The 19151-nt window shown below is 41.4% G+C and overlaps 1 protein-coding gene across 19 annotated transcripts in view; it reads right to left on the bottom strand.

The window, feature by feature from the left end:
- The window catches only part of Arhgap21 (Rho GTPase activating protein 21), a 128467-nt gene that overhangs the window by 55621 nt on the left and 53695 nt on the right, over window positions 1–19151 (bottom strand). For all 19 annotated transcript variants that reach the window (XM_076572578.1, XM_076572570.1, XM_076572577.1 and 16 more), the window contains 2 exons: window positions 16679–16858; window positions 13962–13986 (listed from right to left, as the gene is read on the bottom strand). In XM_076572578.1, the coding sequence (XP_076428693.1) occupies window positions 13962–13986; window positions 16679–16858 (205 nt within the window). The remainder of the gene's footprint in view (window positions 1–13961; window positions 13987–16678; window positions 16859–19151) is intronic.

Genomic DNA, 19151 nt, shown 5'->3' with positions numbered 1-19151 from the left:
CTAATACAGCCTCTACTACCAATGAAAAGGTTTTCACTGACACCCTAAAATTACCACCCCTTAATTAACAAAGTGTCAATGCTGGCTGTCCTCAGATCTTTCTTCTGCTTATTCTGATATCTTTCTGATTGTTCTGACTCTGGCCATCCATCACTAGATGTTATCTTCCCTGGTCCCATCCTTACCCTGTGGTTCCATGCTCTCTGGATGGTTTCATTATGCCCAGGACTTAAGTTTAGCATATCTGCTGCTGCCGCTGACTAAATGGTCCTTCCTCCTCAAGAACTCCAAACTAGGTGCTCTAGTCGTCATCAGAAAAGCACCTTATCCCAAACTGAACCCCACTCCCTGGGGACAGGAAGATGCTTCCCCTCTGGCATCCTTTGACTAATGGAGTTTTCATCCATTCAATCTTACTCAACCTAGAAAAGCATGACTTTCCATGTATCAGTAATCCACAACTAATACACACAATCTACCCCCACCATTTTCCCCCCAAGTTAGGCAAAGATAACTTCAAAACGTCTCAGACATTTCTTCTCAGACATTTCTTCTGATGTGCTATTTTTCCTTCCTTCTTATTAAGTTTCCTTTGTCCATTAACAATCTTAACAAATGTTCCACCTAAGCACCCTTCCCTGGGCAAAAATGATTTATTTTGCCATAGTCTTGTAACAATTGTACACACTTTCTTTCTGTATTTTAAGTATTATTTTATATTTTCATCTTCTAACAAAGTACAAGTTTCTTGAAATCAGAGTGTCATATGTATGGGTCTTTATGTTTCCAATAAAGGCAGAAACTATTCTGTGTTTGAAGGTAGAAAAAGAAAAAGAAAAAGAAGCAAAACTCCTTGCCCTACATTTCAGCTGAGAGGGGAGAAAAGGGCAGTGCAGAAATTAGCGGGAGGCGATGTCATGGAGAACACCACACAGAAAGAGAAGGGCAGAAGCTTGAAAGGCTAGGCTGTTTTCATTAAACGGTCGAGGAAGTCCACTGTATCAGGTGACATGATCAACACTCTGAGGGAAGTGAGGTTAGAGGCCACGTTGCTTCCTTCCACGCAATCAGCTTAGTTTCTGGCTCATGGTCCAGACTGAACAGATGTTTGTAAGGGAATGAAAAAACAAGAAACGTATGTCTTAGTTTAATGTACTCAGCATTTAGCTCCATGTATTTCTGTCGTGATTTTATGCCAAAGATGAAAAGTTATGTGCTACACGTCAAAGGCAGGGACTGTAATTCCCACAATTAACTTTTATGAAGTTAGGAATCCCATGCTTTCTATGTAGGCTAGCTGGAAAGCAATTAGAAATAAGAACGGGGTAATCTAGCAGGGTGGTGTCTGTGAGCCAGGTCACAAGTTATCGAGCAGCTAGGAAAAGACAGCTCAAATCCCCTAATTATAGGACTGCCCAAGGCGACGTTCCTGAGAGAGGAATCTGCAGAGCAGAGAGCTGGGCGGCAGAGCCTGGCCAGACTGCGGGAACTTCTCCTTCTTTTACAGTTACACCCTCTGCCCAATACCTCCGATTAGCTCTCTGAAGCCATCTTTCATGGTTAATAAAGCGTTTAGAATTCTTAGAGATTTTAAAATCACACCTGACTTATTGACCACCAAGTTAACTTCATGTATTATCTTTTTCAAGTCTTAAAGTCTACTCCTAAAAAGTGGATTTCTGGTATCTAATCCAGCTGAATTTCCTTCATCATAGATTGCCATTTATTACTTTAAGTAATATCAAGCCTTCTTTTAAATTTCTCACCTACCAGTTTATTTTACAGCGTGTGTCTAAATTTCTACATAAGCCCAAGACTGCCCTATTTTTATTATTTTCCCATTCACACACTTAGTTATTTGAAATGGGGTTAAATCACAACATGCCACTGACCCTTGAGTTACAAAGACCATGGGGAGTAAGAAGGGTGACAACGAACAAGCTTTCTCGCCCAGTAGCAGACACAGACTGCCATGCTAACCTCTGCAGCAGACAACAGTCACTCAGAAACAGTACCAGGGTAGCCATGACAACAAGTGTCACCGTCCTTCCCTTCAGTCAACAGTCACTGGTGCATCTAAGCTCCTACTATGTACCAGGTACCTGCTCACCGAAAGTTCAGCCATCTGGGCATTTCCTGTCCATCACAATCTCTGCTCTGAGAAGAATACACAGAAATCATTTCAAAAACACATTGACAGCTAAGTGGAGTGGATCTGGAGTCAGTCCCTGACTTGGTAGGCTGAGAGAGGAGGATCACTTGAACCCAGGAGTTCAGGAGTGCCAAGTGAACATAAAGAGACCCTGTTCCTTTACAAAAAGTGAGGGAGGGAGGAAAAGAGGGAAGGAGAGGAGCACGAGGAGGGAGAAGGGGAGGAGGGAGAAGGGGGAGGAGGGAGGAGGGAGGAGGGAGGAGGGAGGAAGGGAGGAGGGAGGAGGGGAGGAGGGGAGGAGGGAGAGGAGGGGGAGGAGAGGAGGGGGAGGAGAGGGAGGAGGGAGGAGGGGAGGAGAGGGAGGAGGGGAGGAGGGAGGAGGGGAGGAGGGGAGGAGGGAGAGGAGGGGGAGGAGAGGAGGGGGAGGAGAGGGAGGAGGGAGGAGGGGAGGAGAGGGAGGAGGGAGGAGGGGAGGAGGGAGGAGGGGAGCCCAACTGCACAACTATCTACTCTGCATCGTCTCAGGACCAATTTTTGCTTCTTATTTCTGAGTATCAAACCCAAGCTAGTGCCACAGCTCCTCTGGACAGGTAAACCAAGGGGCAGAAATTCTCACCTAATTTACCAAACATCAACAACCAACAGGTTGTCTCCATGAGCAGGGATTTGCCAGTGTATTGTTAATGAACATATCTTCAATCTTCTAATTGTGAAACATTTCTTATAAAGTAGCCCTTCAAAAAAATCGAAACCGGCTATCCATTAGCTTCTTTATTTCCAGCAAAACCAGGAAAATCTAGTCATATTTATTTTTTAAAATGAAAATATTTAACAGAGACCCCAGAAAGAAGCATAGACTGATGAAACGTGAGCAGGAAAGATGTCCACAGTCTCAAGACGCTTCACTGACCCCACCAGACATCATATCATCAGCTACTATGCTGTTAGGAAATGGCTGAGCATTAAAGATACAGAGAAAAACCTTAAGAGCGTGCGTGCGTGCATGCGTGCATGCGTGCGTGTGTTTTGTGTGCGTGTGTCTGTGTCGAGTATGCATAGGTCTATGTGTTTACCTCCAAATATGTATGACCATATTATGATGTCTTAGTAGTAACAGCAGAAGCCAAGTAAGACTAGAGTTGTATCTCCAAGATGACTGAAGAATGTACAGAACAAAAATGGGGGAAAGATAAAGGAATTTCATTAAATAAAAACTGAATTTCAACACAGCACAAAATGATATGCAGGCAGTAGGGCGATAAGCAGAGTTACCAAACTATTAAAAGAATGAAAACAGCTGGGCGTGGTGGCGCACGCCTTTAATTCCAGTACTGGGGAGGCAGAGGCGGGTGGATCTCTGTAAGTTTGAGGCCAGCCTGGTCTAGAGGGAGTTCAGGCTCCAAAGGTACACAGAGAAACCCTGTCTCAAAAACAAACAAACAAACAAACAAACAAACAACAACAACAACAACACAAACACCCCTCCTACACGCATACCCCCACACACCCGCCACACAGCCTGGTCTACAAAGTGAGTTCCAGAACAGACAAAACTACACAGAGAAACTCTGTCCCAAAAAAACAAACAAACAAATGAAAATATATTATTTAGCATATCAAGTAGAAAGCATGAAGGAGAAATGGCTTTTTTAATCTCAAAAAAGGAATTTATAAGTAAGTCTGAATGAGCAGATTCTTACAACAAAGATTAAACAAGGGGCTGGAGAGAGAATTCAGCAGTTGAGAACACTGGCTGTCCAGAGGACAGGGGTTCGATTCCCAGCACCTACATGGCAGCTCATACCATCTGCAACTCTAGTCTCGGGGAATCCGATGACCTCTTCTGTCCTCTGAGAATATCAGCATGAAAGTGGTACACAGACATACATGCAGGGAAAACAAACACTCATACACATCATACATACATACATACATACACATGTGTAAAAGATTAAACAAAAAATGAAAATTCTCACTAGCTATAAAGACATAAAAGCTTCTAAATACACATAGCTTGCTAGCTGGCTTCATGGTCAACTCTTTCTCCCATGGACCACTACAGGAAAGCTAGACAAGGCAAAGAGCCCCACAGTCTCCAAAGGCTAGAGGGGATGCAAGGTGGAAAGGACTAGCCAACAAGGGCAGCCTGCAAATCGAATCTAATGCCTTCAGCTGGGATGGAGACAAAGAGGCCTACCTGTCAAGCAGAAGATACTGTGCTCACATTGCCCTCCGAGAGCATTCACAGGCAGCAGCTCCTATCCATCAGATCCACTGCCAGGTCCACACTAAGCCAGCATGTCCCCACCGCCGCCCAAAGCAGAGTTCTTTAAGAAGATTGCTCCCACTGTTTGCTGGCCTAGCCAAGACTTCCATAGATGCAGAATGAATCTGAGGCTTCTCCTAACAAATTTTCCCTTCACTTTTCTCCCTTAGGGCCAGATCTGTATCACACCATCCTTTCCCAGTCCTCTTCGGTTATACATACATCATAATCGTTTCCCCTACTAACTCTTTTGCATGAGTCATCCCATCCTGCTAGCTGCTGCTGTTCAGTGTCCGCTAATCACAATGCAGTCACTGAGCAGAGAAGCAAGAATCTTCAAATAGAAAACCAAACAAAGTTAATAATGATAAGCATAACAGTATGAACAAGCTTGGTTTGGTTCAGCAATACAAGTTTGGTTTAACAGCTAAAAATCCAATCAATATACATTCACTACATCAAAAAATGAACAGAGAAAAAGCAAAGGATTATTTCAAAAAACGCAGTCCAACTATTCTACAATCTTCAACATGCCAAGGATTTTGTTTTGCTATAGGGGTTTTTGTTTTTTTGCTTGCTTACTTTCTCTTTTGAGATTGGGTCTCACTGTGTATCCCTGGCTGTCCTGGAATAACTCAGAGACACACCTGCCTCTGCCTCCTGAAGGAAGTGTTCTTAAACATTTAAATTTTCTAAGTAATACATACGCAACAAAAACTCTAGCAACTGGAAACCCCAAATAAACAAAACTAGCCAGGATTTTTTTTTTTTTTTTTTTGTCTACGGGTTTAATCTGGAACCTCATGCACGCTGGCTTAGTGACAAGCACTGAGTTAGTTATCCCTCCCTCATCCGAGCAAGATATCCTGGACAAATGGGAGAATATGTCGCAGGAGAACCACTTGTCAGGCCACAGCAATCAAAAGCAGTGTTGTCTTGATGCAAATAAAACGACCAATGGAACAGAACAACAGAACAGATGATGTGTGTCTGAAAAGAATCAGCTAGGAAATATTTTGGGCTTTGTAAGTACTTATGGTCTCTGTCATGTTCCTTTCTTCTTAAAAACAACAACAGCAACAAAAAAAAACGTACATTCTCCGTTTGGAAGCTATATAATAACAAGCCACAAGCCAACTCCCAGGATAGAGCAAAGTCCAGGACAAACCAACACTGTGATAGACAACTTTATGAGTAAGGTGGTTTCCGCTACACAGTAATTGAAAAGGGACAGACTTTACACTAAACACTGTGGAAATCAAAATAAATATAAGAAAAAACTCAACTCAACTCAAACCATACACCAAGACAATAAAGACAAGCAAACTGCAGTTTTGATTGTGACCCATGAAACAAAAAGCACCTTAGAAATACCACAGTGGAACGCTTCCTGTCCACAGAGGATAACAAAATTCTTAAAGAGAACTCAAAGCATTAAAGACAAAATATCACCCATTCAGACTGCATTAAAATAAGGAACTTAACAGAATTAGTAAAAATTTGGAAAGCAAGATCAATGGACATCCACTATACATAATGTAGCCAACAAATTCCTCACCTGAAATACTTAAAGAATACCTACAAATTCATAATTCAATGGACTTGAGCTTTTCAAAAGTAATCAGCTTTGTCTTCTGGGAAATGTAAATTAAAGCTAGAACCCGTGCCACTGTACATGCCAACCACAGAGACCAAAGTTTGTTAAAAGATTAGCACCAGCACAGGTGACCCCACAGCAACTGGAGTGCGTGTGTGTGCCTGCTGGAGTGCAGGCTGGTCCAACCGCACTGGACACCGGCAGGAACCTGTGCCTGTCCCTGTGACTCAGCAACGCCACTCCCACATATGCATGCCTTTGGATTCAAAGCAGGTAAAAGAAGGTCCATAGTTGTACTGTTCAAAACATTCCTACACTACCGTCTATAGCCGGTAGGGTGAACAAACCGTATACATTCTTTAAATCGTCTACTGAGATGTAACTGTAAGTTACAACTAAGATAAACTACATCAAGTGCAAGGTTTAATTATCTTAACAAATGTATATCCTAGATAAGCACCAGCATAATCTGAATATAGTATTCCCTCAGGCTGAGGATACTGCTCTATCTAGGGAACTTGCCAAAAACCATGGTTTCTACAAGCAGCATTGAAAAAAAAAAATCTTTGTTTTCTCCCCAGTCATTCAAACCAGCATGCATGAGTTTAGGTCCATCTTTCCTGCAAGTCTGTATGAGTAGAATCAAACAGTATATACTTCTTTATGATTGGCTTTTTCACTCACTGAAATGCTTTAACAACATGGGTAATAAAATAAAAAGTAGATGAACGAAATACTATCCAAAAACACTTGTTCATCAGCTATTATCAGGAGAATGAAGAGATAGGATGGCCAATAAGAGAATAAATTTTTCTTGTTTTAACCTCTCCTCTAAAAAAGGGCAAAAAAAAAAATAAGAAAAAATATCGAACATGCAGAGCCTACAAACTGGGAAAAAATAAAAATATAAAGAGCTATTACAGCTGAAGAACAAAACCCCAAGTGCATTGTAAAATCGGCAACAAGGGCTGGAGAGAGGGCTCGGTGGTTAAGAGCGCTGGCTGCTCTTCCAGAGGACATGGGTTCGGTTCCCAACACCCATATGGTGGTTCACAGCCTGTAACTCTAGTTCCAGAAATCCAACACCCTGACCTGCCTTCCTCAAGTACCAGGAACAAACACGGTTCACAGACATACATGCAGGTAAAACACCCATATACATACAGTAACAAAACGATAATTTAAAAATAAATAATGAGCAATGGACATCAACAGATATTTCTCCAAATAGGTTACACAAATGGCCAATAAGCACACAGAAAGATATTATCCAAAATCATTAATCAGTTAAGGAAATGCAAATCAAAACCACAATGAAATTTCACTACATACCCATTAGGTTGGCTCTAATACAAAAACAGGAAGTAATACTTGTTGGAAAGAATACAGAGAACTGAAGACCTTCCTGTACTGCATGGACATATGGAAATGCTGAGGCCTCTGTAGAAAAGTGTGACCCAGCAACCAGCTCCTGAGTATCCATCCAAAGAACTGAGAACATGGGCTCAAATGTCAGTACATGTATGTTCAAAGTGACACCAACCACAACAGCCATAAGGACTATTCAGTCTACCTGTCCAACAATGGGTAAATGGATAAACAGTGGGGTGGGGTGGGGTGTGTGTGTGTAGAGAGAGAGAAAGATGCAGATATGAAATAGTATTCCAACCATAAAAAGTTAAGTGCCAGTATATATTATATAGAGACGAACCTCTCACATGCCTTTCATTCTGTATCTATCTGCCACTCACTTGTTAGCTTTAAAGTGGTAAATTTTATTATAATTAATGACAAAAAATTGTTCTCAAGCCAGGCATGGTAGTCTACACCTTTAATCTTAGCACTGAGGAGGCAGAGGCAAGAAGATTTCTGTGAGCTCAAGGCCACTCTGGTCTATACAGTACCAAGCTATATAAGGAGAATTTGTTTAAAGAAAGAAAAAGTTTTCAAGATTCATCCAGTTCTTTGTGGATATACCACAATTTGCCTATTTATATGTCAATGAATATTTTGGTCAAATTCAGTGTTTATGTTGAAAAGGCAGTTATATTTCTATAGAAATACTTTTTGCTCACATCTAATTTATTTTAGGTCCATACCTCGGACTTCCCTTATCTCATAAAGATAACTGACAAAAAACATTCCACATACCAAAAATATAACTGAACCAAAATGAAAAGCAAACTCAGACATTAAGATAATAAATATGGGGAGGGACTGGAAATAGAGGAGGGAGGGGAAACTGAGGTGGTGCTGTAAAATAAATAAATAAATAAATGTAAAGAAATACGGGGAAAAAAGGATAATAACTATGCCTTATTATTAAGCAGAGACTCAACAAACAAAAGCCAGTAACACGCTAGCCTGTGAAAATGAGGAAATTAAAGAACATGTGTGAAATGCTACGTTATGCAAACCAAAACCACACCTGGAGCTGCACAAGCGATCCGTTAATAGTGTGTACAATTCAAGAGAACATATGACCCTCTGTCATCCACACTTTCAAGCGTGAATTCCACAAAAATTAAGCTCTGAGAGGCCATGGCAGAAACTGAGAGGAAACGCCCGACCCAGCTACTCTACCTCTTGCTAATGACTCAGATGTCATGTCTCGATTACATCACCTAAGGATTAAAGAGGGAAGCCCCAGAATATCGCTGTCACCACCACGGCTGCCCCGTGGCACTGCTGTCACTCACCATCATGACCATCTATCTCTCCTTCTTCCTAAGATGTGCTCAAGACTAAGACACCTATGGCTATTCTAAAAATTAACAGAAAATATGCGATGAATTAATACCTACCCAGTCAAGCACATTAAAAACAACCCAATTAAACCTGTATCCTACAGGGTTCAGCTAAGGCCTCCACCCAGCTCAGTTAGAATGCTGCATTTGAAAAGAAATGTAAATGTATTTCTCATGCTTACCAACAAATCTCTGGCTACTGACCAGCCCAGAAGAAAAACTTCTTGCAACACAATTTTAGGTCCATATTTTAGCTACGCTATTCTGAAAGAATGTGTTTTCAGATAATTAATGGAAATACTAGCACAAATAGACTGCATTTTCTCAGCTTTATAAGCCTTCTTTTCATCACTAAAAATGCATTTCCTGAAGCACACTTGTTTCTGAATGAAGCACCAAGGTACATCTGCACTGAATGATTAACTGGTCCAATGCAATTCCCTCCCTGGGGATTGAGAAGCACAAGAGAGAATACATGGTGAAGGCTGGACTTTACAGAGCGAAAGCTCATGGACACAGAGGCCAACCAAGATTTCCCAGATGGACTCTCCCACAGGCCTTAAGTCCAAGGGCTTTGGCTGTAGTGGTTCCAACTCTAAGGTGCTAATGCTGAGTCGCTCCAGCAAGCCTGAGGCCAGCGAACGACTTCCTCTGCATGTGGCCTGTCCTGGGCCTTGTTACTCTTGGCGTACACTCGTACAGACTACAGAGCTATTCAGTCAGAAATAGCCAAATCACAAAGGTCACAACTGAGACACCCCATTATTAACACGCTAGAACAATGGAACTAAGAAAAGGAAATAATAGCAACAGCCAACCTTATTCTCATATGATTATGAGTATTTACTCCAGGATTTTAAAGGTCAATTGTCCAAAACAGCTATTCTCTCCAAAACAGTATATGGTCTTTTCTTGTATTACATCACTGTACAGAAAATTCAAAAATGGAAACTATTTTTTGATTCGTTTTGCTTTTCAAGACAGGGTTTCCCTATGTAACATCCCTGGCTGTCCTGGAACTAGCTCTGTAGACCAGGCTGACCTCCAACTCGGAGATCTATATGTCTCTGCCTCCAGAGGAGTGCTGGGATTAAAGGCATATGTCACCAATGCCCAGCTGAAAAATAATGTTTTAAAACATAAAATAACATGCAAGTGTGGGATGTTAAAAAAAAAAAAAGGCTGCGTAATTTAATTATTAGAAAATTAAATGCCAAAAGAAATTTTACTAAATGGCCAACAGGAAAAATATCAGACCTAGACTTTAGTTGCTTTACAGAATGGTGGCACTCCAGCAGGGTCTCTTAGGCATTAGAATACAATTCTAGCAGTTACCTCTTCTCCAGCGAGGCCACATTTCATCTCTGATCACTACACTGGAGGCTGGGATTCCAGTACACTAAACACAACTCACACGAAAGTTTCATAATCTCAACAGGCTTGAAAACACATTTTAAAAGGAAACACACAAATAAAACTCATAACATTCCATTGAATTCAAACAGTGAATAATATCCGAGCTGCCTCTGAGGAGGGGGCACTCAAAAAAAAAACCCGCATCTATAAGTCATTGTTCAGGAGCCGGCAGTTTTTTAGCACGGAATATGATCAATGCACAACTAGTTTAGCGAAACGCTGTTACTGTGCTTAGGCTGAGAGGGCTTTGTGCAGCCCGGGAGCACACTTGGGAGGACACACGCAGCCCTGGAAGGTGGAAGTATGATCAGGCAGGCAGACCACTGGAAACTCCTCAGGCTCAGGGGATTTTTTAGGTCCATTGCTAAACAGCTGTTCAGAATGTCATTGTGAGTAAAATTTCCTTCTAGAAGGTATTTAGGGCTCCCTCACCTTAATGTGAATGTTTTATCTTTAGGTGTTCACAAATAGGAAACAAGTTCCATTGATCTTAACCTTCTCCATGTAGGCTTCCCAGGGTCAATTTCAAAACACACTATATATTTACCTAATAACTCTTGGCCCTAAATGTGAGAACATTTTTTTGAAGTAAAATGCTTGTGAAAAACAAAAAAGAAATCAGGAAGAATACTTAAAAATAAGTCAACAGATGCAAGTTTAAAAACAAAACTAAGAACTTAAAAAGTACGTGAGAGAATTGATTGGAAAAGTCCAGCTCTGCCACTCACTAGCCATGTGATCTGCATGAGCTATTTTAGCTCTTTTATCTACAAAAGAGGACTATTACCTCATCCTCGTGGTTAACAGACCCCTAACGCACACTCTGATGTCTGGCTGGATTAAGTGTTCAAGTGCCTGCTGATGGCACACTCCCTCGCCCTCCCCACACCCAGCAGCGCTCTTCCATACCAAAGTGTATGTCTAGTGTGTAACAGACTAGCGTCTTTAGGTGTCCCAAGTTCTCCTCAGGGACAAAAGGGCCATACCTTCTGGACTTTCCAAGTTACTTCTTACTGGTAGGATGTTCAGAGCCCTCTGGCCTCACCTGTGAAATACCAGCAGCCATGCTGGGATAACCAACTCGTTCACAGGCATTCCCGTGTGCCTGAGACACAACGTTCCTCCAGCCTGAGAAACCCTTTAAAGCAGTGGTTCTCAACCTGTGGGTTGTGAGCCCTTTGGGGGTCAAACAACCTTTTCACGAGGGTTGCCTAAGACCATCTGCACATCAGATATTTATATTATGATTTATACCAGTAGAAAAATTACAGTTATAAAGTAGCAACCAAAAAATAATAATAGTAATGGGGGGAGGGCTCGAGATAGGTTTCTCTGCGTAGCCTTGGCTCTATAGACCAGGCTGGCCTCACTGTACTAGCGGACTGCAGCATTAGGAAGGTGGAAAACCACAGCTTTAAAGGAATTGCACCCTGGGATGCAAACTCATTGGAAAAATAGCCATTTGGAGCAATGCTGCTGGAGCATTCTCTTTGTTTTCCAGAACAGGGACATATAAGATGCTCTGTCCTCAGACTTCAATGCAAACAAGATTTTTTTTTTTTTAAAACAGGTGATGTGTATCCCTAACTATTACTATTACTATTGATCCTTTGGCTGTTAGGAAGCTTAAAAGCAAACTCAGCTTTTTTTTCTAATAATGACACTGGACCCACAGCACAAATTTATGTACTTTATCTTCTGTCAATCAAATTAATGTTTTTACCCCCAAATGTGTCAGTTTCTTTGAGAATTTCACCTATTTGGACCATATGACCCCTCCCATACTCTGCCCAGAACCACTCCCCTTTTCCTGCCCCGCCCCCCAACACTGTGCCCTTTCTTTTCATTAACTTATTCCTATTTAATCACAACACGGTATTTCTACATGTGGACAAATGCCCGTTTTGAATAAGAGTGGGTATAAAATGGATAGATTATCCCTTATCTGCATGTTACTATTCCTCTCTAAGTTTCTTTCTCTAATACCTGGCCCCTTGAGGTGTTTAAATTTATTCTTCCCACTTACACACATAACTACATCCAATTAGTTCAACAGGCCGTGGCAGATACATAACACCCACACACAGCTTTCTGATTATATTTTTCTAGATTTATTAAGCATGCATCTCCCCTGTAACAAGCAAGACATTCTAGATTCTGTGTGTGCCATATCTGCCTCAGCACACCAGCCTGGGACATGATGGGAAGATGAGAGAGAACTCAAACGCCCTTTGCTCATCCCGGGCTGGTTCTGTCAGCTGCCCCGTTCCTGTCCCAGCAGGAGCGTTTGGAACTCGTCCTAAGCCTCGTGTGTAACAGATGGAGACAGGAGAGCCCCAGCTTGCGCAGGTGACATTTCTGATGCTTTCTACATGACGATACCGAAAGAAACGACTTCCTTTTCATGTTCACCCTAAACATGATAATTCTAGGACCCCAAAGCAGGCTGGCAAGATACAGACAACAAAGATACAGTAAGGCTAAGTGGAATAGATTCAAATGAAATTACTCAGCCAAAAAAAAAAATAGTAATACTGTTAGTACCCATACATACATTAAAAAAAAAAAAGTCAGGCAAAAGACACAGAAAGAATATTCTATATTGTTCTACTTGACAAGAAATTCCATCAAATGCAAATTTCTATATTGACAAGAAACCAAATGAGTTACAAAAGAATACACAGGAACTTTCCAAAATGGTGGAATACTTACTTTTTAAATCATAGCTTGATGGGAATGGAAGATTCATGGGTTATACACTTACTAAATCTCACACAACGCTACACTTATAACTGGTGCAAATGTGGTATTGTTGGTTAAAGCACATTAAACTTGAACTGGTAGTAAGAAGACAACATCAGACAAAACCAAGTGAATAAACAAGTGAATAAACAATTCCACAAAACAAAACTGGCAGATTCAACAATGCTGAGGTCACGAGATACAGAAAGAATGAAGGGAAGACAGACTAGGGGACTTTAAGGAAGTGTCACAACTGCGTGCAAAGTGGGATTCTAGAACAACAACAAAAACCAACAAAACCAACAAGACTAGTGGAAAAGCCGATGACATTAAACGCCTGTAGCTAATGTACTAACACCCCATCAATGTCAATTTCTTAGTTTTGCTCACTGTCTCACAGTTATGGATATTTAAGAAGCAAGCATCAGGTCCCCTGGAGCTAGAAAAATGCACCTCTGAGCGCTGGATGTGGGTCCTGGGAACCGAACTCAGGTTCTCCAGAAGAGCAGCAACTACTTTTACCTGGTGAGCCATCTCTCCAGCCCCAGAAATAAAGTTTGTATGAATCTATTCTATTGCATGTGAACTTAACTCATTACAGTTGACTGAAAATTATCAAATCAGAATTATTAAGAAATAACCCCTTTTCAGCCTGGACCTTTTACGAAGGTTCTCAAGTGTATTTAAGAAATAGAGTAGGGGGAAGAAGAACCCGAAGCCACCTTGACCGAAGCACAACACCTCCAGCCCTGAATGGAGCACTAAGTTTACAAAGGCCCTCGGACCTCAATCAAAACCCTCCCCACAGTGCCCTTAGAACTGTGCTGCATAAATACGGAAAGCGTTAGTGTTCAAATGGTACCAATCCAGTGAAGGCATTCACAAAACCCTGACGTGGCAGCAAAGGACATTCAACTCCCAAGATTCTCACACCTCAAAACCGCTCTACACGTGAACTCAATTCAGTTAAGACAACCCCCCCCCCAACCGCGAGAATGCACAGGGCAATGTTTAGAGAAGTATGAAGATTTTATGGCATACCTCCTCTGTTTCCATTCTCTTCATCCTAGAAAATAAAACAAAATACACATTTGAGCACCAACAGTAAACTCTTATCTGATCACAGCTGAACTTCAAGCAAATTCCTGGTTTATAAATAATACCAATTAGAATCTTACTAAGCACCTTTGTCAGAAGGGTGGAGTTTTCACAAGAATAAAAGGCTGTGAGTGAAGCCAAGTTAGGGACAAGAAATCAACCAAGTACTGAAAACTGGCATGAGGGTGGGGTACGTCACAGAGGTATTTAGGGGGAGGCAGCGCACGAGCAGTTGGAGAGGTGAGGCTGAAAGAGAGCCGGGGGTCATTATTTACTGTACTGCAGTGACCTTCAGTGAGCTCTCGGTGGCCATGACAGCACACAGGGCTAATCGCTCCATGTTTAAGTTCTTGTACTCATTTGGAAGTTCATGTTTGCTGTCTTTAGGCTCTCGCTGCCATGCTGCCTATGTCTAGCTGAGAAGTTAGACGGGCAACTTTAAAAAGCTAGTATGAAAATACATCAAGGCAAGTACTTGCTGAGCCTTTGACCGAATCAAAGCTACCATGCATTGTAGAAAGGAAAACGGAGCTTTGGCTGAAGGCTGGTGATTTATTACATAACTCTTGACCTTTATTTTGGCTGCCCAAATGTTGTTTTTCTTCTTCTGGTTATAAGCTCTGTTCTGAGACTAATCGGTTGCCAGCTAAGTGACATAATAGAGACATTGTTTTTATCAATTGCACACTTTCTAAAAACTATATAACACTAAAAATTATTTTAAATTCTCTTAAGGCTGGGAGCATAGCTCAGTGATGCGGTGCCCACCTAGCAAGTGTCATGTGTAAGGCCCTAGGTCTACTCCTCAGACACACACACACACACACACACACACACACACACACACACACACACACACACACACACACAAGGTCTTTGAGTGAATAGATAAAATTTCAATATAAAAGTGGAAAATTCTCCAATATGTATTTCCCAGGGAAAACATATAAAGACAGACCTACACGTGTGAATATCTGCGCCAAAGCCCGGCCTCACATAGCTATCCTGAGCATTACTGTCTATCAGTTCCCACTCCAAATGTGTCATGCTGCACAGTCAGCACACAACCTGTGACAAGGCACTGCTGTTGTCCCCAAGTGCTGTGCTCAAGGTCACAGAGCTAATGTGGGACAGAGGTGGGGTCAGACCCGGATTCCTTAGACTCCACACTTACTAATACAGATATATTTTTTTTTTTTTTTTTTTTTTTTTTTTTTTGGTTTTTTCGAGACAGGGTTTCTCTGTGTAGTTTTGCGCCTTTCCTGGAGCTCACTTGGTAGCCCAGGCTGGCCTCGAACTCACAGCGATTCGCCTGGCTCTGCCTCCCGAGTGCTGGGATTAAAGGCGTGCGCCACCACCGCCCGGCTTAATACAGATATATTTTTAACCTGTGTTAAGCAAATTATTTTATAGAAATTCTATTACTTACATGCTCCTTGTGATCTAAATGAAACAGACAAAAATTACACAGCTCTAGCATGTATATCTAGCGAAAATGTAAGTAATACTACCAGAGCTTTTAAAGATCAATAGGTTCTTAAAGTAGCTAGACAGTAGCTGTACAGACATTTTAGGAAACCTGACTAGCAAATTCTAATTCCAACAGCAGAAATTATTTATAACCTTTAAAAGATATTCAGTGCCTTTCAAAGGTTATCCTACAATAGTTTCCTGGAAAGAGGTATTTAGAGAAAAAGAAGTGAGGGTCAAGAAGATGTGGCACACCTGGAATTCCAGCTTTCTGGAGACAGAAGCAGGCAAATATCTGAGTCTGAGGTCGGCCAGAGCTACACAGTGAGACTGTATCTCAAAAACTTAAAAAAAAAAAAAAAGTGTCATCTCTAGGTACAACTGGACAATTATCTTTACATGTCTCTAATTAATACATTAGCCAAGTTCAAATTCCAGGCCCTCTCTACTTACAGGACTTAACTCAGTTTTCATGTCTGTTAGATGCAGCTAATTCCACTTGCTCCACGTCTCTGCTGTGGATGAAGTAAGCTAACACTAATGATGGTGGTAAAGAACAGCGAGTCAATATGTCAACTGCAGCTAAAATCACCACACACGGACCCTTTCCAACAGGAGTGCTCTCTACTGAAGCATGTTCATGCAGTTTACCCTGATCACCATGCTTTAAGATTCTGACTCACCACCATATGATACATCCAAAAGTTAGCAGTTTCTATTCTTAAGTATCTGTAACCACCATCGTATTTTAACCAACAACTGCCACTGTCTGCCCAGAGAATACAGAATCTGTCTAGACAGTAGGGGAAGTTACATATCACAAGGAGTAAAACGAAGCTATAAGTCTCTGAAAAATATATATAGTTTAGAATCAGTATATTTTGGAAATTAAAATTTTTTTTTTTTTTTTTTTTTTTTTGGTTTTTCGAGACAGGGTTTCTCTGTGTAGCTTTGCGCTTTGCGCCTTTCCTGGAACTTGCTTTGGAGACCAGGCTGGCCTCGAACTCACAGAGATCCGCCTGCCTCTGCCTCTCGAGTGCACCACCACCGCCCGGCAAAATTTTTGTTATAGGTTTAAAAAATACATAAAAAAATTTTTAATGCAAATATACCACTAATTTTAAGATAGAAAGGAGGCAAGGGGGGAGGTGAGAAAGGGAAGAAGCCCAGAGGAGATGGAATTCTCTTACCTTATATGAAAACTGAATTGCAGACTCCGGGGGATAAACAATGAAGTGTCTTAATGTAAAACCGAATCCTTGAGATGTTCTCTTCAACATAACTGTTTTGGGACCTGGCCAGGAGAACGGTTCATCTTCAGATGGTGACACGGTTTCACTTTGTTCTTTTCCATCTTTATTTTTTGACACCTAAAGTGCAAAGATATGTAACACTTAACTACAGAGCACAAGGTACTTAATTTAGAAAAATTTTTATGTACAAACATAATACCCAAGTATAAGCATGAACTTAGTGGAGAAGATGTATATTTGCTGATAGAGTTAGATGCATTACAACTGCCCAAACCAAAAAGATGTGCATATATGTGCGTGTGTGCATATGGTGTATGCACATGTGTAGGCACCTCTACATGCATGCTGAAGCCAGAGAGTGTCTGGTGTCTTCTACCATTCTCTGCCTTATGTCTTTTGAGACAGGGTCTTTTGCTGAACCTGGAGTTTGTCATGTTTGGCTAGGTTAGGCTGGCAGGCAGCAAGTTCCAGCAATCCTCCTCTGAGTGACCTACTCATTGATGGTGTTACAGGTGTATGCAGAATCTCTCCTAGCTTATCAAGTGGATGCTAGGATCTAAACTCTGGTCCTTAAGCTTACACAGCAATGCTCTTAACCGCTGAGCCATCTCTCCATCCCCACGCCCAAACTAATACTATGAAAAAAAACTATACTGTGGGAAATTAATGAACAAGAGAGAATTCTTGAAAATTACTGGCACAATAATTAAAACAAAAAATGTCATAGAAGGCATGGAAGACGATACTAAGGAAACCCCACAATACACAAAGGGTGAAGAGGAGAAACAATGGAAGGGATGCAGAACTCTCAGCAAGGAAGGAGACTAAGCCTTTCCATATAGTTCAATGCAACAAATACTAAAAAATAGCAGAAAAGCTCAGTTCTAAGCCCAAATTCCATATGCACAGAGATCACAATCCTTCCAAGATTCTGACTGTTGAGGTCCCTTGACCTCTGCTCTTCAGCCTTTGCCTGACCAAGACTAAAAAAATCCTTTACAGGTTAAAATCAAAGACACCCCCCCCCAATTCAGTACTTCATTCCCTTTTGTGCCCTAAGTCTTAATCCTTACACTGTGCCTCACCTATCCCAACTCTTCACACTCTAGAACAGCATTAATTTACTCCCTTACCTTTGATCCTTCAAAACTCCTCACTGTCACCTGACTAGTCCAGGAGGAATCATCAGTCAGAATGGTCAGTCAGCTACATTACATCCTGTATCCTTATCCTAAGCAGCTATTTCATCCCTTCTCCCTCATCCTCACAGGAGTCAATGTCCCTATCGGGCTTTCACAGTGAGAAAACAGAGACACAAAGAGAATGTATTCCCCTGACATGTACCTACCTACCGGGCCCATGTTTCCCTGTCCTCTCTCATAATAACAGATTGAAGTGTATAAGACCGCACAACTTTGTAATGGCCCCATCTCCTACATTCTCTAAGACTTCCATCATGAAGTATGCTGGATTCTGTCAAAGGCTTTTTTCTTCATTTACTGAGATGATTGTGGGATTTTTGTAAGTTCATTAATATAGTTTATGACACTTATTGCCATGAATGTGTTGAACCATCCCTACATTTTAGGAATAAAGCCAACTTGGTCATAGTGTATAATCTTTGTGACGTATGTCTGTTTTCTGTTTGCAAGCATTTTTCAGTCTATAGTCATTAAGGATATGGGCCTGTAGTTTTCTTTTTCTGTTGTGCCTTTACTAGTTTTGGTATGAGGATGATACAGGCTTCGTAGATAGGTTTGGGAGTTCGCCTTTCCTTACAATATTCCCTTTTCTCTTATAATATCTTCAGTTTCTTTGGTGTCTGATGTAGTATTTCCCCGTTCATTTCTGATTCCATTACTATGGATCCTCTCTTTCTTTCTTTTGGTTAGTTGGGCCAAGGGTTGTAGCTAGAGTTTTCCTGCCTTGCCCACAGTCAGGACAAATCTCTCTCACTCACCAGTCCCACAGCCGCTCAGACCCAACCAAGTAAACAGAGAAACATATATTGCTTACAAACTGTATGGCTGTGGCAGGCTTCTTGCCAACTGTTCTTATAGCTTAAATTAATCCATTTCCATAAATCTATACCTTGCACGTGGCTGGTGGCTTACCAACATCTTCACATGTGGCTTGTCATGGTGTTGGATGGCAGTGTCTCTGACTCAGCCTTCCACTTCCCAGAATTCTTCTCCTCCTTGTCCCGCCTATACTTCCTCCTGCCTGACTACTGGCCAATCAGTGTTTTATTTACTAACCACTCAGAGCAACACATTTGCCATACAGAACATCCCACAGCAAAGGGTCTGTCAATCGTGTTTATCTTCTCAAAGAACCAGCTGTTAGATTGGTTGATTCTTTGTATTATTTTCTTTGTTTCTATGTCATTGACTTCTGCACTGATTTTTAC

The sequence above is a fragment of the Peromyscus maniculatus genome, chromosome 5 (genome assembly GCF_049852395.1).
Source record: "Peromyscus maniculatus bairdii isolate BWxNUB_F1_BW_parent chromosome 5, HU_Pman_BW_mat_3.1, whole genome shotgun sequence".
Lineage (NCBI taxonomy): Eukaryota > Metazoa > Chordata > Mammalia > Rodentia > Cricetidae > Peromyscus > Peromyscus maniculatus.
Note: the sequence above shows the minus strand (reverse complement) of the source record. Positions and strands in the feature narration are given on the sequence as shown.